General features: G+C 41.0%; 2 protein-coding genes across 2 annotated transcripts; one reads left to right on the forward strand and one right to left on the reverse strand.

Moving 5' to 3' along the window:
* Positions 1 to 1,313: 1,313 nt before the first annotated feature.
* abcg8 (ATP-binding cassette, sub-family G (WHITE), member 8) lies at positions 1,314 to 12,619 on the reverse strand. Its single transcript, XM_006638789.3, has 13 exons — positions 12,462 to 12,619; positions 11,656 to 11,760; positions 11,075 to 11,222; positions 9,929 to 10,167; positions 8,848 to 8,980; positions 8,273 to 8,542; positions 7,685 to 7,841; positions 7,066 to 7,158; positions 6,351 to 6,550; positions 6,040 to 6,116; positions 4,327 to 4,594; positions 3,486 to 3,613; positions 1,314 to 3,258 (listed from the first exon to the last, which is right to left on the reverse strand). The coding sequence occupies exons 1-13, from the start codon at positions 12,519 to 12,521 to the stop codon at positions 3,121 to 3,123; spliced, it is 2,016 nt and encodes a 671-aa protein (XP_006638852.1). The 5' UTR covers positions 12,522 to 12,619; the 3' UTR covers positions 1,314 to 3,120.
* Positions 12,620 to 12,769: 150 nt separating this feature from the next.
* abcg5 (ATP-binding cassette, sub-family G (WHITE), member 5) lies at positions 12,770 to 24,060 on the forward strand. Its single transcript, XM_006638790.3, has 13 exons — positions 12,770 to 12,975; positions 13,422 to 13,543; positions 14,062 to 14,198; positions 15,630 to 15,728; positions 15,953 to 16,085; positions 18,577 to 18,716; positions 18,879 to 19,008; positions 19,292 to 19,505; positions 20,045 to 20,250; positions 21,344 to 21,482; positions 22,396 to 22,581; positions 23,374 to 23,486; positions 23,740 to 24,060. Exons 1-13 carry the CDS (start codon positions 12,917 to 12,919, stop codon positions 23,934 to 23,936), a joined length of 1,875 nt encoding a protein of 624 aa, XP_006638853.2. The 5' UTR covers positions 12,770 to 12,916; the 3' UTR covers positions 23,937 to 24,060.
* Positions 24,061 to 24,077: the final 17 nt, after the last annotated feature.

Raw genomic sequence — 24,077 nt, forward strand, 5'->3', positions numbered from 1 at the left:
CTGCGAGAAGTGACAAGCATGCAGTTTTATGACGCAGTAATGAAACACAGGAAGCGTCTTATGATCTTAACGGGCAATATTGTTTCTTTCCCCTTCATTTGTGTCTGGGGGACAAATAGGGTCATACTGCTGTGCACTGGAGCTTTTAACACTGCATCTTCTTAGTTCCCTTGCCCTGGAAACGCGGCTTTTTTCTACATATGAACTTTATATTACTGTGGACAAGAAAAAAAATGTTTTGAATTTCAAACCTTTCACAAACTTTGGCTTCACCTGTAAATATGGAGAATAAACTCCCATCATTCAACAAAGCCAGAGCTTATATGGTATATTGTTTAGCTCGAACAGTACCCTTTGGAAATAACTTTTGAATACATTGTTCAGTTTCAGCTGAATGCTGCCACATAGCCTTAAGCACATCTGAGGACTTGATCAAATGAGTCTTATAATGAGTTGACTTCTTTTTTTTTTTAATTGCGATCTGATTGTGCATTCAATTTGATTCAGTTGCCTTTTTTAATTAAAACTGTGGTTCTGCTTGAGCACTTGAGAAGACTGAGTGAGCACTGGAAAATGCAAGTTCCTATTAACAAAAAAAAAAGTTTCATATTCATCCTGCACAATCATTGTTTGGGTGCGCCTGGGGATTATTTCCAAAAGGTACAGCACCTTGAGCGGACTCATTTCAATCAGACCTCCTTTGAGCACCGAAGGGGAATTAGTCTAAATGCTGGGGCTGCCTTCAAATCTATACAGTGTCTACATTGTGTGGGCTCTGAGCCAAGGATTTCAAGAAGGCACCATTCAGAGCAGACTTGGTACACCAGCAATAACAACTGATTCCATATTATTTTGGAGACTAATTTGCAGTAGGTTTTCTAAAAAAAAATGATTAAAATACCAGCTGTATTTGGGTTTTTATTTCACTAATTTAAGTGGAGAAGAAAAGATTTTACAGCCGACAGGGAACAAATTGAGGTTTTGCCTAGTGCGGTTTACTTTTAGCTTCTGGATTGCAGACACTCCCTGAAAAACAAGATTACAGTTATTAGTCTTTGAATGTGAAGTTAGTATTTCTTCATCAGCCACCTACCTTCCTTTCCCTTACCCTCGAAGTGCTATTTGTTAAAGGGGTAAAAATGTTCAAATTCATGAATTGAACATGGGCAATACAATAGCTGCTCATGATGTAGACATTTACTTAGATTAGGGTTTTACAAGTAAACAGGGATTTTACGAAGTGCAAAATTGTTCTAGTCCTTTTTCTTGCAAATGAAATACCAAGGTGAAGAAAACACACATTTAGTTTCCAGTGTTGTAAATGGGGTTTTTATTTGCCATTAACTTGACTCACCTTAGTCACTCATACAGCAATTGTGATTTTTCTCTGCTAGGCTATGTGAGACTTAGATCCCTGAAAGAGATGCGTCTGTGTAGCTCAGGGCTTGCTTGACTTTTCTCAGCCGAGACACAAATGAGGCTGTCCTGAAACTGTCCCAGTGTTTTTCGATCTGCCGTTATTTTAATAAGAAGTCTAGAACGGAAGTTAAAGCCACAACTGTTGTGTATCACTTGGTAAAAAAGGTATCTCTGTCACTTTCAGGTGGTCGCGTGACGCTTTTATGAAAAACCCCTCCTAAAGTTTGGTTTATCTCCCTGTCACAGCGAGGCAGCTGGAAGAAAAACTCAAAGACCCTGTTCTTTCATCCGTTACCAAAAAAACACTTATTTGCTGCCTACCCTGGAAGCAGAGGGACTTAGATGGAATAATGTGCTAATCAGGATGGACACTGCAGGCCATGTGCACTTTGCACGGTGTGGAGCAGGGGGGGACCTGGAGGGTCAGTGTGTCAGGTATCCAAGGGCTCTGGGAGAACCTGTTCGGTTGGTCCAGCGGAGCCAGTAACCAGCTGGTTTGGCGAATAAAGAGCCGCGTTGGAATGGGAATCTGTAAGCACACTGGCGCTCCAGGACCGGGACTGCCCATCTGTGATTTAGAGGTACCACTTCACCTGTAAGCATCTAGGAGGCACACCCTGAGGAAACTCACACATTGCAGGGAGACGGCAGTATCGACTGCCAAAACACTGTGCCACGCGTGCGCCGTTCATTCGTGTCCCGGTGAACACGGCGCAGGAGCTCTGGGACTCTGATGATTAACAGTCTCCAGGCTTCAGAGACTGGAGAGGGGAGAGAAAACCCACTGGCCTCTCCAGGGGTCTGTTCCATTGCCACCCAGCACTTGGAAACAGGCAATAGAGACAGTCAGTTGTTTTTTCTCCTGCCAATGCTTTACAGGAAGTGGTGAATTCCTTTCTGCAACTGGCAAGTAATACAATCAACATGAAATTCTTGTGCAGTTTTTTTAGCATCACAATCAGTAACATCCTCGGCATGTATTTATCTCATGTATTAATAATTTTATATCATGGGAATATTCATCTTAATTATGGCTGTCCATTTCCGACAGCATCTTCCAACTATGACCACACATACAGTACGTAAAGCAGGATTATAAATCGTTTTGATGCTTCTACTCTCCAGTGTTGTGCAACGGATATGTGTGTTCCCATAATTCACAACTCTTAAACAGTATATAATGCTGGAAGATATTCTTTTTATACTCGGGCTTAGTAATGTGTTTAAAAAGTTAATTTAACAGTTCTAAAAGCTTAACAGTTTATACAGAAAAACATGAGAAACAGGAAACACAAAATACTTTTTTAGGTGTTCACATCATACGTCGAACATTACCTGTTTTAATGACGGTGTTTACTAATCATTTGCAATAGTGCACAACTTTTTTTTAAATGAATTTACATGTCACAACAGACTATTCTCTTTCAGGGTGATATAGCGGTCTTCCGATTGAATAAACGCACTATTCGTAATGCACTCTTGCGCGTGAAAAAATAGCACTGTAAAGACAAACTGAAGATTAAAGTCTAACGTATCAATATGCTCGACACGATCTATAAAAATAGAAAGCGTTCTGAGGCCAAACTTAGTACTCTGCTGCCATCCAGTGGCGGGCAGCTGTAGTACATCATCGGGAACTCGACACTAGAACAACAGATGAGCCTTGACAGCGGAGACGTTTGTAGCACACAGGGCTCGATTTCACCAGTCCTGGCTTGACTTCTGCTTGATGAACCTCAATGACAGGTAGTAGAAAACCATGAAGGCCACGCAGATAGCAAGGAGGACAAGGTAGCAGGAGTACAGCGGGTTCGAGCTCATGCTCATGGCTTTCACCACCTGTGCAAACACACAGTCAGTGTTTAGGATTGTGTTATTTTTTTGAATATCTATTTAATAAATGCACCTCAAAAAGTACGATGGAAATCTTACTTCACATTTAATCATGGTTAACATACAGCTCCTAAAAAGTCCTTGAAACATCCTCTGATTCACATAGAAATATCACTGGTGTGACAGGCTCTTATTGGCCACAGTGTGTAGCTGCAAGTAGGTAGTTAACTCACTTCAAGCCCGTCAATGTTGAGAGAGAAGTTTCCTATGGCCACTTGATACTGCTGCCCAGTGAACTGGACCTGTAGCATCCCCTCGAAACCCCAACGCATGAAGGAGATGTAGGAGAACCAGGATGCCACTGTGGGAGAGAATGAGAACGTGATTGAATATTCAGGACATTCACATCCTGTCCATGTCCACTATAATATAGCACCCAGCAAGGAGCAGCTGGGTGAGCTCCTGGGATCAATAAGATACCAACTACCAAATGAGCCAGAATGTCCTTCTCTCATTTTAAAGTGCGTTTTATGTTTTATTAGTAAAGTACTCTCATTAATTATAAAAATATACGTATATATAAAATTGGTTTTTATAGAAATATTAATTATATATAAAAATGATTTTAAAAAAATACCCCCCCCCCCAGCATCAGGCACATCTTAAGTAGGAGGAATTACATACTCCACAAGATATATTCAATCCTGTCCCATCCCATTAATCCAGCAGAGATTCAGTCCAGGGAATTCATTCCTCTTCTTTACTCCGAGCCATTAAAAACTCAGAGAATGAATATTGGACCCAAGAACACTGGTTGTGTTTTTAAGGCCTCTGTGTGAATGGCTGAGATCTGGGGGTTGCTCAAACCACAGAAGGGGAGAAGGTCTGGCCCCTGCTCCTCACGCCCACCCCCACTTTGCCTGAAGACAGTCTGTGAGACTGCAGGCTCTCTTTGGCAAGCCAGCCTATTCTAAAACAGCGCTTGAGACAAGAAGTTGTCAGCGTTTCAGTGAAAGGCCCTGTCAGGGTGGCGTGGTTTGCCGAGAGACACGGGGACTGTAAGGAGCCTCTGACCTGCCCACATGTTCTCCAGGCTGATGACAAATCCACCGGTGAGGTAGAAGACAGTGAAGAAGGCATTGCCCATGAAGGAGGAGGTCTGAAGAGTAGGTAGGAGTGCGGCCACCCACAGGGCCATGGCCCGGCTGCAGTACACCACCAGCCACACCAGCATGAAGTTCATCAGGAAGGGCCCTGGCTGGGGGTTCAGGCCAGCTAGCCAGTAGATAGGCACGGCGTACACCACAGTGAAGGCACAGTGCTCAGGCAGCTCCCCTATTACCTGCGCACAGTGGAAACAGAACTGCGTTCTTGAAACATTCTTCACCACACTGTGTTATCTGCTTCTCAAGCAGCATCTCCGACTGCTTCCTGAGTTATAAAAAAATGGCCAATGACACATGGATCTCTGCTCTTTGGAAAGTTTCTGCCTGCTGTCACGATACTGGAACTGAATGATAATGTAACACAAACCAGGTTTTTCTTCTCCATAATTTAGCTGTTAACAGTTTGCATGAATGGCTAGCCAATTGTTAGAGAAGAACACTTCAAATTAAAAACAAAATGCTTGTATCATCTAAAAAAAGCTAATGCCAAAAACAAAATCCAAAGTCCAGATGTCACTACTCATTACTGACGTGCGATAATTGATGTGGTGTTCCAGCCAAGTTTCGTGTTGGAAAATATGTTTTCCCAGCAAACCTGATGTGGTGCTATACTGGCCTCCAGTGGAGGAAAGCATAAATCGAGGCATTTTTAAGTGGTGGGAAGAAAGAACAGTAGTATTTCTGAATGCAGAGGTCATTCATTCTGCAAGGGGTATATTTTTGAAAAATAGTTTCTGGTTTGTCCTTCCCTAAGCTTATGTGTGAAGTATAATATAGTGACTTATTTGTATTATGATGTTAACAATACAATATAATATTTAAGCCTCTCTTGTGCTTTTTGAGTGAGACAAGTTTGGTTTGGAGTCCAGTTCTCCATGGTTCATGCACCTGAGTCTCCTGCACATGGGCATCCCAAGCTCTGAATAAAGCTTAAAGAGACAACACACATCCATGCTGTTGATGCAGCTATTAGAAAGTACAAGCAGAGAAGCTACTGTATGTGTGTGCACAGAACCTTTTTTACATTTAAAAAAGTGAGCAAGAATGAAAAAAAAATATTTTCAGAAAATAGCTTTTTTAAATATAAATCAATTATTTTCTTTAAGATGCAAAGCTTTACTTTTGTGTTTGTGGCTAAATATCCACACTTTCCTACATCCAGTGTCAGCTGTGTCTTATACTTCTGGACCACCAGGAGTGGAGTTCCCCTTTATCTCTGCAGCCATAGACTCTCTCACTTTCTGATCATATTCTCAATAACTCTGGTGATCTGCCTCTCAATGACCATATTTGTTTCATCTTTCAGGCATTTACTCTGCAGGGGGCAAACTTTAACAACAGAGCCTACTAGTCACAAAAGACACAGTCATCTTGCCCACAGACCTGACCCTGACAGTTTGAGCCCTGAAGTACCTGTTCTCTGGAAAACATTCATGCACATTCTGCAAAAATGTCTCTTTTCAGTTTCCACCATCATACTGTGTTTATTGAAAGAATGACTCTATTCTCTTGGCCCTCCTTGCAAATGTAATGTTATACAGTACTGAGAAATACAATCTAACAAGAGCCAAGATACATTTACTGTTGTCTAACAGAAATATTCAGTATAAAACGTAAATACCTTTGCAAAGAAATATGCAGTGACCGAGTACATTCCATCTTCCAGTTCATGGAAAATCATTGCTCTTTCTGAATGACCTGTTAAAGTGGATTTCATCAAATATCAGAATATAGAATTGGGATTGGAAAGCATATAAGCCTAAAATGAAAGGACCCACCGGATACAACTGATGTTGTGATCCTCGTAGATTATAATCATGCAGTCCAGGTACAATACCATAGGACTACTTGTTTACACTTAAAAAAGTGAAGCTTTACTTCCTTAATGCCTTTCCTTATACTGTGTGTGGAGTTCTGGGAGCTATCACTCACACTTGGCAATGACATCCAGCACCACAGCAAAGGGGGTGAGCGCTCCAATCATGTAGAGAAGAGACACTGTGTCCTGGACGGACAGCCGGGACGTTCCAGCCCCGAAGTACAGGAACCCTATCAGCAGGGACATCAGCAGAGCTTCCAGGCCATGGATCAGCAGTGTGGCCAAGTCCCGGAAATCATTGGACACCTGGCGTCTGGACAGAGACGAACGGGGAAAGAGAGGGACAGAGAGAGGAGAAGATGAGGAGAGGTTAGAAGAGGGTGAAAGACACAGAGGGTAGAGAGATAAGGTAGGTGGAGTTGGTAAAAAAGTGGAATTACCTGGAATTGCAATAATGAGAAGGGGGAAACTCTTTCACTCACTTATAAGGCTGTAATAGTGACATACTTCGCTTACACCTGAAGAAGGCTCCACAGCCGAAACATTGTGTTTTCTTTCTTCTCTTTTCAGCATGGAATAAACCTTTACTTGTTCCATAGAGACATACTGTATTTAATGACCACCTGCTAGGGTCTGCTTCCTAAATATTTATAATTGCTATGTTCACTTTCCTTTGTTATGAACAAAAGGTTTTCATATGGAAACACAATTTGCCACATTGATTGAAATGGAGGTACACACACCAATGTCATGCTGCGGCTTGTATGCAACAAGATGGGGGCTCCTCTTGTGCCAGTGCAGTGAGAGGACAGGCAGAGGGGACCATACCTCAACAGGATGGAGAACTGCTGCAGGCCTCCTGGCAACTTGTCTTTCTGCTTGGACACGGTGATGACCTCCTCATGGGACTGTGAGGGAGAGCTGTCAATCACAACACAAACACTAATGGGGTCTTGTTGCTGAGGTTATCTAGTTTAGATTCACCATCCATCTTCCTTGGTGGGTCAATCCTGTGTGCCTAGATCTTTGCTGGCACTAGAGACTTGCAAGCAAAGTTTCTACATTTTAAGTCAACAGCTTGGGTGGAATGAAAGGGCCTGTAGGTTCTCCAGGAGCAAGGTTAACAATAGTTCAGTGAATAGAAACATATATTGTATATGTGCCTAGAAATTGTGGTTGTTTTCTTTATTTTCCTATTTGTGTTGGTTGTCCCTATTATTTGTCAAGCAATAATAATACTTGATGAAGAAAATACATTTTCTTTTATGTTTTCTAAACTTTTTATTGGACCTTCTACCTGTCTTGCAAATTGCAAATCCTCTTCTGTTGCATCACAAAAGCAGCACAATGGGACACAGCTAGGACAACCGAACTTTTAATTGTACAGATGTTGTGTTGGACAGACAGCAGATGTGAGTGAGACTGTTCCCAGGCAGTGCATTGGTACCTAGGGCCGTCCTCGGCTTGGCTGGCCTCTGCTGGTTTCCAGATGAAGTCGTCAGTTCCCTTCACCTTCTCCCAGAACAGGGTAGCCAGCATGCTGGCTCTGTCGCGACACTCCGACTCCTGTTCCACACTGCGGCGGTCTATACTGATCAGGTCCACTGTATAGGCAGGGTTAGAGAGATGGTGACTGTAAGTATTGTACACACGAGTGTAACTCCTGGCACAGTCGGGACATTAAAGTTAATCCTTCCCTCTGTGACAATGGTATATTTTAACAGTAAGAGCTGTCTTCAAATTCTGCAGATTTCAAGGAATAAATATATACTCCAACAGGACACGAGGTACAACCAGTGTAATGATTCATGGGTTCCTGTGATTTGACAAAGTTTGGTCTTCACTCTAATGGCACAAAATCCTTAATGGCTTTTGGCAGTTTGCCAAATATGTCTTACAGATTTTATTATTGTTTATGAAAAGTATATGATTTAAAGTACAGATGCTGGCGGATTATGGCAACCTTTATGGATGTCCTATGGAATGGTGCTAAATGTCTCAGCTACCGCAGCATGACCCAGGCAACCAGACTTGCCGTAGAAGTCAGAGGGGTTGCAGTATCGGGGACAGGGGTACCCCAGTGCGGTGAAGTACTGCACCATGTCTTGTGCTGCTCCGCAGTACACTGTCGAGCCCGAAGACAGCAGCACCACCAGGTCAAAGAGCTGGAAGATGTCAGACCGTGGCTGGTGAACAGACAGTAGCACCAATCGGTTGCCCCTGGCCAACCGTGAAAGTGTCATCACCAGGTTGTGGGCAGTGAAACTGTCTAGGCCAGAGGTAGGCTCATCCAGAATCAGTATTCCTGTAGGAAGAGCACATCCATGTTTATTAGATACTGCTTTCTCTGAAGGAAATTACCAGAGAATCCTAAATCATTATGTGATCGTCTACCCTCAAAATAGTCTCACAATTAGCTCACATTCTGAAATTAGATTTCTACTGCCTTGCTGGTTTCCATTTTCTTTTTCTTTATTCCAGAATTTCAAACAAATCTACAAGGAGGTATACTGAAACTCCCACTATAAGCCATTGTGAGAGTAGAAAATGTAGCCTGGAAAACCTTGTGGGGAGTCTCCTCTCGGGACTGGCACCTGGAGCAATGCTCACCTGGGTTCCAGAGCAGCTGCACGCCGATACTGACCCGCCGCCTCTCTCCCCCGGACACTCCCCGCACGTACTCGTTCCCCACTCGTGTGTGGGCACACTGCCGCAGTCGTAACTCCGCAATCACGTCATCCACCTGCGGGGACACATTGTAACGTCGTGGCCTATTATCACTGTCAGGAAGAGCCCCACAGTGAGTATTTCACCATTTAGTTCTGTCTGTATAAGGATTCCTGGATTAAAGGGCAACGGAGAATAACACATACTGTATATGCCATGGCATTTTCATTGTGACTAAGGCATGATTATGACTGATTAATCATTTGTTCTTAAAAAAGCTTTGAAAACCACAGGAAGTTCTTGATTTGCACTAGGGATGTTTTTCTAAAATAAATGCTGCGAAATTCAAAGAAGTGTAAAGTAAATAAAATATTTTTCCCAAAAAAATGCCTTTCCCTCAGCCAGGAGAGTTATGCTAAGTAAACTTTTAATATGTTTAAAACTTTTAAAATCTTTCAAATCTACATTGAATTAAATCATTAGGAACAAAACACCCAATAATTATGTGTATTGAAAATGTTTATTGAGTGTTTCAGTCATAGTGAATTTATCTTAACCAGCTTGACTGAGGACCAGTCTCCTGGCCAGTGGATGCCCATGTGGAATGAGGAATGACTGAAGGGCAGTGGAGATGGGGTGTTTATGTTTTTTATGTTTGGTGCTATATACCTGTTGTCTAAAACAAATGCTGTGTAATTCAAAAACCATAAATGAATTAATTAGAATGTATTAATTAGCCTTGTCTTCAATGGGGCTGGTTTCAGATGGAGAGTATGACCTTCCCCCATTTCTGGGGCCACCAACAACTTTTCAGCTTCTAGTTTCCAACTTTCCAATTTGAATGCTGGTGAGTTCCTCACGTCACCAATCTTCCTGCTGATAGAGGTGACAATGGTGCACAGAGCTGTAGAGGCAAAGGCTGTTGTGTTTTGGTCTCAGAGTGCTCTCAGCATTTTGTGTTTGCTGAACTGCCTTTCAGCTTGCTCCCTGAATGGAGCGTGGCGGTGCACGGTACACGGCCTACCCTGTGGTCTCGCTGTCTCTGGGAGAAGTGTGCTGGGAGCCGCAGCTTGGCCACGAAGGCCAGGGTCTCGCGGACGGTGAGGTGGGGCAGCAGCCGGTCGTCCTGCCGCACGTGCGCAATGCTCTTCTTCACCAGCTGAGGGGTGCAAGGCCGCTCATTCACCAGGATCTCCCCCGACTTCACCGTCCCGCCCTCGTCCCGGCAGGTGATAATGTCCAGCAGTGAAGTCTTCCCGCAGCCTGGGGAGGTGGGAAAGAACAACTTAAAACTCAAAGCAATTATTTCGGAAGGTTAGGAAATAGAAAAATGAAGGGAAATCCCAAAGATATTGACCAAGACAACTCAATCAGCTTTGTAGTACATGCTGTGTTTGAGACAAGGGGAATAAGGAAGTTTGGTTTTATTAATGTAAACTTCTAGATATTGATATGATTAAGAGAACCTTATGTTCAGGCAAAATGCACATTCATGTCTGAACCACCATTCCCAGAAGGCTGTGTGGAATGGATGACCAGTTGATAAAGGTGATTTTTAAAAAACAAAAAGTGCACTTTTTTTTGGACAGTTTAATTTATCCTGTGTGCAACATCACTAGAGGGAAAAGGATCGACTGACTGAGATCTATCGACCGACCAACCGAGAAATACCAACCGACTGAGTACCTGGAACTGTGAGTAACTTTGGATGAATTTTCAAGATAGTCTCAGAGACAGGCTTGTATGTTTGAGAATTGTGATAAGAGTTTGAATGTTTTTCAAGCTGTTTAGCAGCCTAGCAGCCTATGGGTAGTAAGGGACATCTACTGTAGATAGCAGCTCAAAAAGAAGCTAGGTTTTGGTATATTTTGTTTTGTTAGTTTCTTTGCATTGTGAGTTGCTCTAATTTTTACTTTATGGATGTGTTTGTCTGTTTTCCTTGGCCCACCTGTATTAAATATAGCATTATGGCATGCCAAACCTGGGGTGCTACAAAATAGAAATTGTGGGGGAAAAGTGTTTCTCATATATATAGAGTATATGTAAATAGTCTGAAACTTCCTAAGTAAAAATATAAAATAAAGCCTTCCAAAACATACGTAACTACCATATTACCTCATGAGATCCCCACCCTATTTCGGAAGTGACACAAGTGCTGGTTGTGATTTACCTGAGCTTCCAATGATGGCCAACATCTGGCCACTCCTCACTTTAAGGTTGAGGTTCTGGATGGCCATCTGTTTACCCTCCTTGAGCTCCCATGGCATCTTAAACTCCGCCAGCTTCTCGTACCATGGGATCTGAGCTGCAGTGTCCACCTGGTCAAGTGACACCAAGGACAGCTTACACCTGACCCTCTGCTCTGCACTTCAGCGTGGTACTGTCAGCGTGGTACTCACATAATACAATACAAATAATAACAACCACAGCTGTGTTAGGATAACCCAGCTACAAAGGTAAGATGGATTTATGAATATGTATTCAACTCAACACAGGTGAAGACTGACAGTTAACAAAATACACGTGAAGGAAAATATAACAATACATTTTCCATAATAACTAAAACAGACTATACAAAATAAGACTCAAGCATGTCCAGTATAATGTTTTTACTTCCTGAAATTTTTTGAAAGAGTAAAAAGAGAAAAAGAGTTCTGCTTCGGTTTATGAGAGAGAATAATATTGCAACAGCGGCCCAGTTAATGATTTAGAGTTCTGGCAAGTGTCGGGAGAGACGGGCATTCCTTTTACCTCAAAGTGCAGGTCTCTGACCTCCAGTACATTTTGGTCTCCACTGTATGTAAAATACAGGCTGCTGTCTTCATCTGGGGATGAGAATAGACGCTCCCTGTGTTTCTAAAGAAAAATCCGAAAGAAGGGATGTTAGGGCAGGACTAGAGTATGTCTTCTCACTTGGGGTTTCCAAAACACATACTATCTCCATAGTAACCACTAGAGAGTTTTAAAGGTGTGAAGTCGAAACCTGCAAAGGAATAGAGAGGATTAAAAGGAAACGAGTCTGTCGTTGAGAGAAGTGGGAGGTGCAATCCTTTCCCTTTCTCTCAGCAACAGACTCATTTCCTTCTGATCCTCTCTAGTCATTTGCAGGTTTCCACTTCACACCTCTCCTCACCTCTCTTGACTTCGCACCACCTGCGTGCCCACTCTGCCTGCTTTTTTGAATGTCTTAGTCACTTGTGTTTTAATTTATTATTTATACTTTTTGAAAAAACTTCATGTAAATAAATTTTAAGTTAAACAAATGTACCAAATTAACTAATAACAATGTTTTTTTGGGCCCAAAACGTGACAGAGAAAACGTGATTAAAAGAGGAATAGCACTGATTTGTAAGAACAACAAAGCAGGCAGCAGGTGAACTAACAATACCTGTGATAAGTGGGTAATGAAGTCCATCACTTGAGGACCGATGATTGCAAGAAAGAGAATGGAAATGATAACAATCCACCACAGTACCAGCAAAAGAAGAAACAGAAATGCTGACAGATTTCAAATGATAATGAGAAAGGTAAAGGAACAGACGCTTGCTCTTACTTACTTCGTGAGGTGTACCAGCGGTGAAAGATCCATTAGATGTGGGGATGCACTCTATAGACATTACTGCAGAAGAACTCCAATAGCGGCCTATGAGTCTGGTGTCCTCATACTCACAGTATTCACATAGACACTGAACTGTAGCAACAGCACTTGCCTCACTTTCAGTGTGACATGAAATAAAGACTTTATACCAGGTGCGCTTTCTCTTTATAGAGTGAGGACCAAAGGTTCCATCTGATAACAACTTTTAGCGTTTATTTATCATGCCAGACGCAGGCAGGATTTTGTAATATTATGTGACGAGCCATTTGAGCTCCGGAGCTGCTGTGAACAGTTCTACTTTAGTGTAATTCATCTAAATATGAATAATGAATATTGAGTCTTGGTGGGGGGACTCCTTTTAAAGAATCTTTCAAACAATTTTCAGACAGGACAGAGCAGAAGAAAGCCAGCCTGATGTCTACTGCCTGTCCCTCCTGCTGTCTTAGCGTCAGCCAGATCTCCTACACTGTCAGGTAAGGAGTCAGGAATCTCTCCCTGTCCACTATACCTCTGTGCTACATTTACAGAGCTTAGGACTTAAAAATGCAAAGCTGTTCATTTAAATGAGCCACAGAAAACAAACAAACTTCTTTGACTATTAGAACTAAAAGAGTATTTCTACCCTGGAATTATCTTTAACTGGTAGAATTACTTAGTGTTTACATATAAATTATTTTAACATGATAGACTTGTTCAAATTTTAATAGTCATTAATAAGCCTTCATAACATGTGTCTAGGTTTTGATATTGATATCAAAGTGCTTAGACATTTAATAATATCTTAGACATTTAATATATCTTAATCGTGTGTTCTGACCTTTCCATGTAAGGAGAAAATAAAACTTGACTTCTGTAGAATTACTGTATGCACATCGAAATTAGTTTTTACTGTATCTTTGATTATATCTCTCTTCTGTAGTGAGCGAATGGGCCCATGGTGGGAGATTCTGTCCCACAGAAAGAAGTGGACTCGCCAGATCCTCAAGGATGTGTCCTTCCATGTGGACAGTGGGCAGATCATGGGCATTCTTGGCAATTCTGGTGGGTATTGTCAACGCTGGATTGAAACACACCTGGGTTCTCTGCTTTCTTTCTTTCTGCTGCATTTCTTGCTAGAAATTTAAATTTGCAGAGCTTTCTTTCATCGGACCATTTTGTACTAAATCTACTTTTACTTTAAATTTAGATTTCAGTGTTGCAGCCAAGCCAGAAAAATGATATATATAATTAATAAATGATCAAGTTATAGGTTTATTCCATGCTGCAAAAAGAAGGTGACCTGAAGAAGGCTCCACGGCCGAAACGTTGTGTTCTCTTTCTTCTTTTTTTCAGCATGGAATAAACCTATAACTTGTTCCTTTGCAGCCTACGCATGCTGACGCAGCTCCCCACCTGAATTAATAAATGATGTTCCCTGGCATCTCTGACTTGTTTCTGCAGCCAAGACAGGCAACTCACCAGTCAAGGCTGTCAGAGGTACTGAAGGGCGTTTTCCACTCTGATTACTATACCATGCAGAATGTTCCCTCAACTGTGTCTCCTGTGTGCTGGTGCTACAGGCTCGGGAAAGACCACCCTGCTGGATGCAATTTCGGGACGCATTGGTAGCACAGGGACCTTGCAGGGAGACGTGTACCTCAATGGACAGACACTGAAAAGGGACCAGTTTCAGGACTGCTTCTCTTATGTGCTGCAGGTCTGTCTATGTTAGACTACTAGTACAACAAGTGGCCTGGGGCTATTTGAAAAAACATTTTGCACTGTGCGATCATGGTACTAAATATTTTTTAAATTAGTTTGCAAGACTTTTTCCATTGTAATCATTTTCTTGGAGAACTGTATTGGGGACCTCTTTGTTTAAATCAGATATTGCTTTCTGGTTCATGAAAGCATAACATTCCTCCAATTTACCTCCTCATAGGTCAAGAATACTAACCAACAAAGTAATGTTAGACCAACACTGAGAGTAATCAAGTGTTATACATAGGTATTAACAATCATCCTGATTTTAATAAGCAGTTTTAGTGACATCATCTCAATCCGACTGATTTGATCTTGAAAGATTTAGCATGGGCTGGGATATCAAAACACAGCCCTTGGAGCTAGACACAAGAAAGCACAGTCTTCTAGGATTTGGAAGTTTTGGAAACTGATAGAAGACAAGAGTCCACAAAGTGCAACTGATGCATCTGTATAGAAAAGATCTTCATAAATGCTAACAATTTCATTATTCTCAATACACATTTAGCAGATGAACTATTCCACGGTCTCTAAGAAAGCTGAGAATCCGTATACTGTATGTCACTGCTGAAAGTTGAGAATAACTCTGTTATCACTGGTCAATGCTGAATTTAGTAAAGTTGACCCTGCCTTTCAGAAGCAAGGAAAGATTAGCAAGAATTACAGATATTGCTCATAATCTATATTATGAGTTGTTCAAGTGTATCCAGTGGTAAATTAAATAGGCTAGGGTGAAATTCAGCAGTTTTGAATAATCTTTTTCTCCCTAGCAGATAAAATCCACATTATGTGCAAGAGCAAAACATAATCCTGTAATTTCATTTTAAAATAAGCTGCTGAGAAAAAAGGGAGATACGTCATCTCCCAACAGGAAAGTTTGGTTTATATTATCACCTGCTATAAGCTGTTGTTGCAGTAGGGGTGGTAGTACAGTACAATTGTACAGTATCTAAAGTGCATAGCACAATGTAACAGGATGATCACACTTTGATATGGCACTAGCCAAGAAAAAGATTGTAAAATAAAAGCCAATTAAAGCAAAAAGTGCTTGAAGTTCATCACAGTTTATCTTGAATATAAAAGTCAGATATCAAAACCATAGTCTCAAACTCCAAGAGAACCAATAAGTAAATTATTAACTAACATTTGATGACACAGAGGGCATGATAACAGTGCTTTAAAAATTATTTATATTCTTTGTATAAAGTTTAAGAAAATTCAGACCTACAAATGTTGTAAAGGTCTGTTGTTGTTGTTACATAATGTTATAAAACCTTTCTTTTAGATCCTTTTAATTTGAGTCTCTGTAATATTTTTTTATCAGATATTCAACCGCTGCTAATATGAGTTTGCTCTAATGAATCGCTGCCTGTCATTTTTGCTCTAGAGTGATAACCTGCTGAGCTACCTGACAGTAGAGGAGACTCTGACATACACTGCCCAGCTGTCCCTGCGGAAACACACCACTCTCTCCATCCACAAAAAGGCAAGGAGAATCTCTCCGCTGGATGGGTTTACACAGCTGAGTTGCCTGAGAAGAGAACGAGAGCAGAAATGTGCAAGCATTCAGTCATTTAATTTATTGATCTACCCTTGGTTAACGCCAGGTCATGAAACAACTTCGGCATTAAATGTATAAATAAAACAATAGTCAATTGATAGCAAGGAACATGTAAGAAAGAGTCCTGTTCACAGTGTGGTCTGCTGCAGGTTGGAGCAGTGATGGCAGAGCTGAGCCTGAGCCATGTGGCCCAGAGTGTCATTGGTGGGCGAGTGTTTCCTGGCATTTCAGGGGGCGAGAGGAGAAGAGTGTCCATCGCGAGCCAGCTGTTGCAAGACCCCAGTGAGTGTTACCATGGCACCCTGAGCACGGTGGCCAAACACACACCTACATCCAACCCTTAGAGACAGCAGTGACCAAGCTGGACCTATGACAAACTGTGGGGCTCTATCTAGTCGTGTGCCCCCATATTTCATGCAGGGTCAGAAACAGATGGCCAAGTTAAAAGTTGAGTGATGACATCGCACGCACAGATAAACTGCGAGAACACAGGATAATCCCATTAATCTGGGTAACGGAGGTTGAAGAGGGCAGGGTTGTGCCCATAAATAAGAATCTGAACCCCCTCTATGCCTTGCTACTGTATTTCAGTTTCTTGCTGTTTGTAGACTCCCACGTACAGCTTCTAATTAATGCTGATTTTATTTTTCAGAGATGGAATATAACAATTGATGAGACATATCATGCTAGATATTTTAGGCAAAATGAAACTTTTTTGAAATGTTGCGGAACCTCTCTTTGCTGGTGTAGTCACTGGAATAGACTTGGATACAGGGGAGATGTAGGGTATCCAGCAGAGGGGCTGGTTATTTCTGGCTCACAGGTGTCTGGCATGAGCTTGTTTCTGGATGACCTACCAATTCCAGTTAAATTACTTGTATAAAAGTATGCAGTTGATTGTTCGTTGTTAAACAGATGTGGCCTTGGTTATTTTCTCTGACAGTGATAAAATTAAGTGAAAAAATTAAGAGTAACGAGGAATTTCAGACACCCGAGAAATTCAACAACTGAACATAAACACCTATCAGGAAAAACAAAATGCTTTATTTGTCATGCATTGTGTGCCAAACCGATTGAAAATTTGCAGCAGTTAGAAGCACTAAAAAACAAACTTTGAATAGGTTCTTAAAATCAGCAGACATCATTTGATCCCAACTTTGGAAGGAGTTTGTTCATTCATTATCATTTAATTAAATTATTCATTTTATTTCTTTTACCTTATTGTACTCGCACTACTTTCTTGCAATTTCACCATATAAATAATCTATATTGTAAATCATCTTGGATAAGGCCACTCAGCTACAACTAAGTAACAGTTTAAAATGTAGTTAGAAAAAACACCAACTATAAATATAAGGTAGGAATCACTAAACTTGAAGAAACTACTTGCCTAAAGGACTTAAATGTTTTTGTTGACGAAACAACAATGCTGGGAACCACTATGAAATGCATATGTAATGTTAATTTATGCTGTACAAATACCAAATTGAAATCAAGGAATTTTATATTAAAATTGTGTAATGCACCAGAAATATTTAATTTAGATTTTACATTTTGTTGTGTACCGTTTTGATCACTGTGTCACAACAAAGATACAACTACTGTGAAAATAGTCCAGAGGAGAGTGACCAGATACATTTCCGAGTTTAAAGGAATGTTGTATTCTGACAAGCCAGAAAGTCTGCATCTTTATAGTCTCAAACAGATTCAGGTATTCACTATCCTCAAAGACTTTGACAAAGTCAACCCAATAGACACAGTATATTCAGAACCAACAGTGGAAAAGCACACTGATGGATATAAATGAAAACTACAGGATAATTCTTTAAAACTGAGTGCAGGAAGCATCTTTTTATACAAAAGGGTTGAAATCTGCTCCTTTCTGAAGGAGATCCTTGGATTGATTACCTACCTGTTAACTGGACCAAATAGCCTCTTCTTTTTCATGTTATTAGCATGCATTTATATTCATTATAAAATTCTTTTGCGTAGGTCAACTAACATTGCATGATGTACATGAAATACTGAGTAGATTTTAAATGGACAGATCAGTAATCTACCTATTTAGAGCTGCTGATTGTTTAGCAATGGTAAATGTGCAGTGAAAGGTGATGGGATTTGTGCCATCAGGATAACATCCAGCACACACATTAAGTGTAGTGTCATTTTGGACTTTGCTACTCAGCATTCAGAGGGGAGTGAAATCAGGCACTCAGTGACAGCCTGCCCAGCCTGGAGAGAGGGACCTCCCTAGTGCCAGTTATCAGAGCTCAGCGCTGCAACTCATTCAGGATTAGATGGTGAATTCTCACCATGCAAATGCCCACAAATAATGATGTGTTCCTGTCTACTGGCTTTCCAATCAAGCAAGAAATTAATTTGATAGACACAATTAATTTCTTTCTTAATTTTCCTTTCCTTACAAAAACATCTATTAATTGTTTTTAATTTTGGAAATATTGACTTGCCAGTATCTCTAATGGGTGCTTTGATTGTCCTTGCAAGAGGAGACACCTCAGAGCAAAATGAGCCAAAAGTAGATTGCAGTTGTCTTACTCAAACTTCTCTCTTGTTGAATGTCTTAGACTTCTGGACAGATATGGACAAAGGCACATTAGTATTGTGGCAATGTTTCAGTTAAAGTTTGCCATTTTTTACTTACTACTGGAGGGATAGTTCATAAATTCGCTAATATCTAGTATCATGAGACATAGCCTTATGCATGGTATTTAGCCACTGCTGAATTGTGTGCTTTAAATTACCTATTTTGCAGAGATCATTCTGCTGGATGAACCAACCACAGGCCTGGACAGCATGACAGCCAATCAGATAGTAGTGCTGCTGAGCGAGCTTGCGAGGAGGGACCGTATCGTCATAGTGACCATTCACCAGCCAAGGTCGGAGCTCTTCAGGGTACGAAAAAAGGCCCTGTTAGGAGCAACTTTATATTACCGTCCACAGAGCCAATGAAAAATAAATACAAAAATGACTCTTACCTACCTTCCAGAAGCTGAAAAAGAGGCTCTCGGTTTTAAAAACTGTTGAAAACTGTTGCGTTACCATCCTGTCCCCCAGGTCTTCAGCAGGATAGCCATCATGAGCTGTGGAGAACTGGTGTTCTGTGGGGAGCCAGAGGAGATGGTACAGTTTTTCAGCAGCTGTGGCTATGATTGTCCGGAGTACTGCAACCCATTTGATCTCTATGGTAGGGTATGAGCAGTTAGTTGCTCTTTAGAAACTACTGACATGCTTTTTGGTTCAAGAATGCAAATAACATTTTTCTACTATTAGGGTGGAAAACATTTTAAAAACAAAAATGAGTTCTGCTCTACAGCCAATGGCAGAGTACTGTATGCAGTTTTGTGTGTTGGCCGTCAATATATTTCCACAAGAAACTGTTGGATCTTTCCTTTCTTCTTTTAAAAGCATGTCAAAGCAGAACTATTTCTGAAATTCATCTCACTTCATAATGCTGATTTGATTGGCAGTGGATCTCACGTCAGTGGACACACAGAGCAAAGAGAGAGAGGTCGCGACCTATAACCGCATGCATGTCATCACCTCAGCCTATCAGAGCTCTGAGGTCTACCAGAGGATGCTGGGAAGAATAGAAGAAAGCTGCCAGGTTCACGACAAGACGCCCATTCCTTTTAAGAGTAAAGAGTCTCCCAGCAGTTTCTTCAAACTCTGGGTGCTCCTCAGGTATGTCCAGAGTAATCTGTCTCATTTTATCATTACCTATTAGAAGCAAATCACATTATCGTGTCTCATGCTTCTTTACATTTTGATTCCAAGGTGTTCAAACAGAGATCTTTAACTTATTTGGAAGACAATAAACCTTTAGAGTTCCTTATTACAGTAATGTAACACAGCCTGGGATGTAAAACTAAAATGAACCAAACAAACTCAGTAGACCGAATGGCTCCTTCTCATGTATAATTCTTGTGTTTTTCTATTTCTAGATCTCAAAAGAGCAATATTAATGAAGTCTACAAATTTCGGACCTTTAGCAACCCAAGATTGCTATACGTATTTTTATACGTCAGTTCAATAACTATTTTGGTAAAATTTGAACAGATACGCTTCTTCCCGTAAACTTAAACCTTCATAATTCTCAAAACCATACTCAGGCCTCTTGTAGAATAAAAGCCCAGGAGGGGTGGTCAAGTTGTGAATAGTAATTTTAATCCCATCTATTGTCCTCTGGTAACAAATCTCTGCTCTAACCTGGGTCTGTGTAGGAGGACGGTAAAGAACCTGTCCCGCGACAGAATTGGCATCCTGATGCGCCTGTCCCAGAATCTCATCTATGGCCTCTTTGTGGCTTTCTTCGTCATGAGGCTGGACGATGACATCACCAAAGGGGCCATCCAGGATCGGATTGGGGTCATATACCAGTCCATGGGGGCCTCGCCCTACACAGGCATGCTGAATGCGGTAGCTTTGTGTAAGTATACAAGCCACACATACTGTATCCCCATTAGCTTTCATTTACTCATGACATTTAGTTAGCAACCGTCATTGTCACTTTAAATTTATCATCTTAACATGTCTTATTTTACGTATTTTGTATTTATGTATTTTTTATACGTTTGACGAATGCCAGGAATGGCAGCGCCGTCGTTAGAATTGCTATCTTTCAGTGTTGGGTGGGGCCCTGGGTTGATTCTGGACCTGAGTTGTTATCTGTGTGGATTTTGTGTGTTCTCCCCATGTTTGCTTTGAGTTTCCTCACACAGTCTAAATGGGACTATGAGTTTCCTCACATAGTCCAAAGATAAATTGGTAAGATAATTGGTTTTAGGGAAAACTGACCTTGGTGTGCATGTGAGTGTTTGCATGATTGTATCAGTGTCTGCTCTGCAATAGACAGGTGTTCTGTCCAGGGTGTATCCTAATTTATACCCATTGCTTCCAATTACCCTAAATAGATAGATGTTTGAATAATATCAAAAATCAAATGAAGGAAAAGTGTCTGTGAAGTTTTTTCATGTATTATAATGACACCATACAGTTCAGTGTCTAGAAAATGCAGGGAACTTCGTAAACCACAAACCAGCACCCTTTTCATTTATCAGTAATGAAGGCATTGTAAACTTTTACAAGGTTTACACACTGATCTTTAGATAAGTGCCTAGAATGACATGACACAGAAGGAAAGCTTCTGCATTAGGCTAGTAAAACCTGTCCTTGAGCATCTACAGTCTCAATGTCTCTGTCATAAAGTTTGCAAGATATACTGAAGTAAAACTCAGTTCAAAACATTATCCTGTTGCCTTGGACATGCATTCAAAACAGCTTTATTTTTTAATTTAATTCCTGTTCATGATCAATAGGGGTTTTATGTGAAGAGCCTCTCATGCTTCCCTTACATGTTAGCTGCAGAGAACTGGACATGCTGAAATTCTAGTCACCCTCACAGGATCAGAACCACAATAATCCAATAATTACCTGGAATGGCCCAGTTTCTTCAGTGAAGATGTGCTGTTGTGTCAGTTTGCACGTGTTAATATCTCAGCTGCTGTTTGTTCTCTCTGCAGTTCCTGCTCTAAGGGCAATCAGTGACCAGGAAAGCAAAGATGGTCTCTATAAGAAGTGGCAAATGTTCCTGGCCTATATAGTCCACATCCTACCTTTTAGCATAGTCAGTGTGTTCATCTTCTCCTCCTTTTTGTACTGGTAAGCACTGCCTTTTTGCTTTTGAGCTGGGGTATCAGAAACAACTTTTGTAGGCAGAATACCAAAGCAGGTGACAGTCACTCTAAAGTAGAACATCATTTACATCGCTGGTGGCACTCTCCACTTGCAGTTAAAGGGCAGAGCCATTATTCTTCAACATAACAAAACAATGTAAATGGCATTTTCACTCTATTTTTAACCTTTCTTTATAGATATGAAACTGTGTCTAATAGTCTTCAGAGGATTTGCACTTTCAGTAACCCCAAAGTTGACTTACTGTATACCAGGGCTGGGACCTGCTAGTCCTTGATGCCCGGAATTAACTAAATCTCTGATTTATATCTAATTATTAATCTCACAGAGCCTGTAGCTTGGTTTTAGAGCATGTCAGTGTGGCAGGCCTGTCTTTAGCGCAACAGCAGTAACAATGGACCCACCACTAGAGCTCATTAAAAGGTATCTATTACTGTATATGTAAATAGGCTCACTGGGCATCAATTAGGGAATTACATTATTGGTGAAGGGTTAGAACCCACATTCTCACATTGTTGAAATTAGTAAGGAATGGGTATTTACAGTAAAGGGCTTTCGTGGTGGTTGTGTTTGGTAGTAGTTGTGGGCTGTCAAAGTCTGTTTGGGAGCAAGTTTGTAAAACTCTGCAGTAAATCTTCACATACTTATAGTCCTTTTAACATGTTGAGATCCTTGGAGACACCTTGTCTAAGAGTGGGATCTGTCTCAACCACAAATCTATACACTAGAAGATCTAGGGGAAAAGATAAGTAATTAGTTCAATTTAGCCTTCAGCTGAAATCAAATTCAGAAGTGGCTTCGATCTCTTTGGCTAGCCTTGATGCGATGCAGTGCAGTGCAGTGCAGTACAGTTCAGCAGTGTGTGTGCTCTCCCTGGCAGGGCAGTTGGGATGTTCCCAGAGGTGACGCGCTTCCTGTGTTTCTCGGCAGTCATCCTGGTGCCACATGTCGTGGGTGAGCTGCTGACACTGGTCCTCCTGGGTGTGGTTCAGAATCCCAACATTGTCAACAGTGGTGTGGCCCTTCTCAATGTGGCTGGCATCCTAGTGGGCTCAGGCTTCCTCAGGTGGGCTTTTGGCAGCAACTGCCTGGGTTGGGCAACTTCTCGGTCCTGGTGGATAATCAGTTTACATTAGCATCCCATCCCTGTGTCTCCTGAATTATTCAGGCTATGTCTTTTTCTTTACACTCAGTAAGCCAGTTGATTCCTAATGTATTCTAATGTCACTTGTAAGAAAAAAAACAGCAGCTCCAATCTTTTTACTTGGAAAACTTTACTATTGTAACAGATACTATAGTTGCCAAGTAGGTGGCTTCAAGACACTAGCAGCACTACAGGTGGCACAGCCCCTGGATTCAGCAGAGTTCTTCTGAATAATGTTTATCGCTTACACTGTCTTTTTGCACCATATTCCTGCTTCACAGTGACCATCTATTGTGTGTAGTTGACTCTTAACAGTAGAAACCACTTAGTGTAAGCAATTCAATCTCTTTTGTTTCTACATGGTTTTATAAGACCTAGCCATTCACCATTTGGGTAATCAATTCATACTGTACTTTCGCACAGGTGAGGTCTGGAACCAATTATGAATTTTCAACAGAATTAAATCATTATAAACTCACAGCAGGTGGAATGAGTCATATTCTGGTGTGTTAATGACTATGAGTGTTAATCACAAGAACAGATTCTTTCACAGTAAAGCCTTTGTACTATATGGACAAGACCTTAATATATTGGTGACGACAAATGAAATGTCATTATTTTTGTCCCACATCCTTATGGTTATCATGGATTCAGGGTTCTGCTTGAACTAGTTTTACGGCTTTTCCATAGACAACCTTTTCTTGTCTTCTAAAGGAGTTCCCAGGAGATGCCTGAAATCTTCCAGTGGCTCAGTTACCTCACCTTTCAGAAGTATGGCTGTGAACTGCTGATTGTTACCGAATTTTATGGCTCAAACTTTACTTGTGGTATGTGATGCTTTCATAATAAGCTCAACCATTGAACAAAGAGAAATTAAATGAAGTCCATATTGATATATTATTGCATAATGGTTATATACTGTATATCATGAACAAGAAGACTCTTAGGTTATAACAAAAAACGAGAACAAAGGTTGTTGCAATGTAACTGACTATTCTATCCTGTCAAAGCTGAGTAGTTTGTTCTAGCTATTGTTTTAAACATCCATGAAACTCCATAATTTTCATCCTGTGTTTGTAGGGGGATCTATAAACACCACACTCAGCAATCCAAAATCCTGTGTAATAAGTGATGGATCTCAGATCATTGAAAGAGGCTACGCAGGAGCACTTTCTCGTTACACACTGGACTTCCTGATGCTCTATGCTTTCATCCCAGCCCTCATCCTCCTGGGAATCATTAGTTTCAAGATCCGTGATCGTATTGTCCAGCGCTAACAGCTGAATTCACTGAAGGGTTACACACTTGCACACAATGTGCTACATTTATTGTACAATGGGAGAAAAGTATGTGGGGATTTTATTCATTTATGCAACTTAATTAAACTGAACTGCAAGTGAAGGATTTATATTCTTAAA

This window comes from Lepisosteus oculatus, chromosome 17 (assembly GCF_040954835.1).
Source record: "Lepisosteus oculatus isolate fLepOcu1 chromosome 17, fLepOcu1.hap2, whole genome shotgun sequence".
Taxonomy (NCBI): domain Eukaryota; kingdom Metazoa; phylum Chordata; class Actinopteri; order Semionotiformes; family Lepisosteidae; genus Lepisosteus; species Lepisosteus oculatus.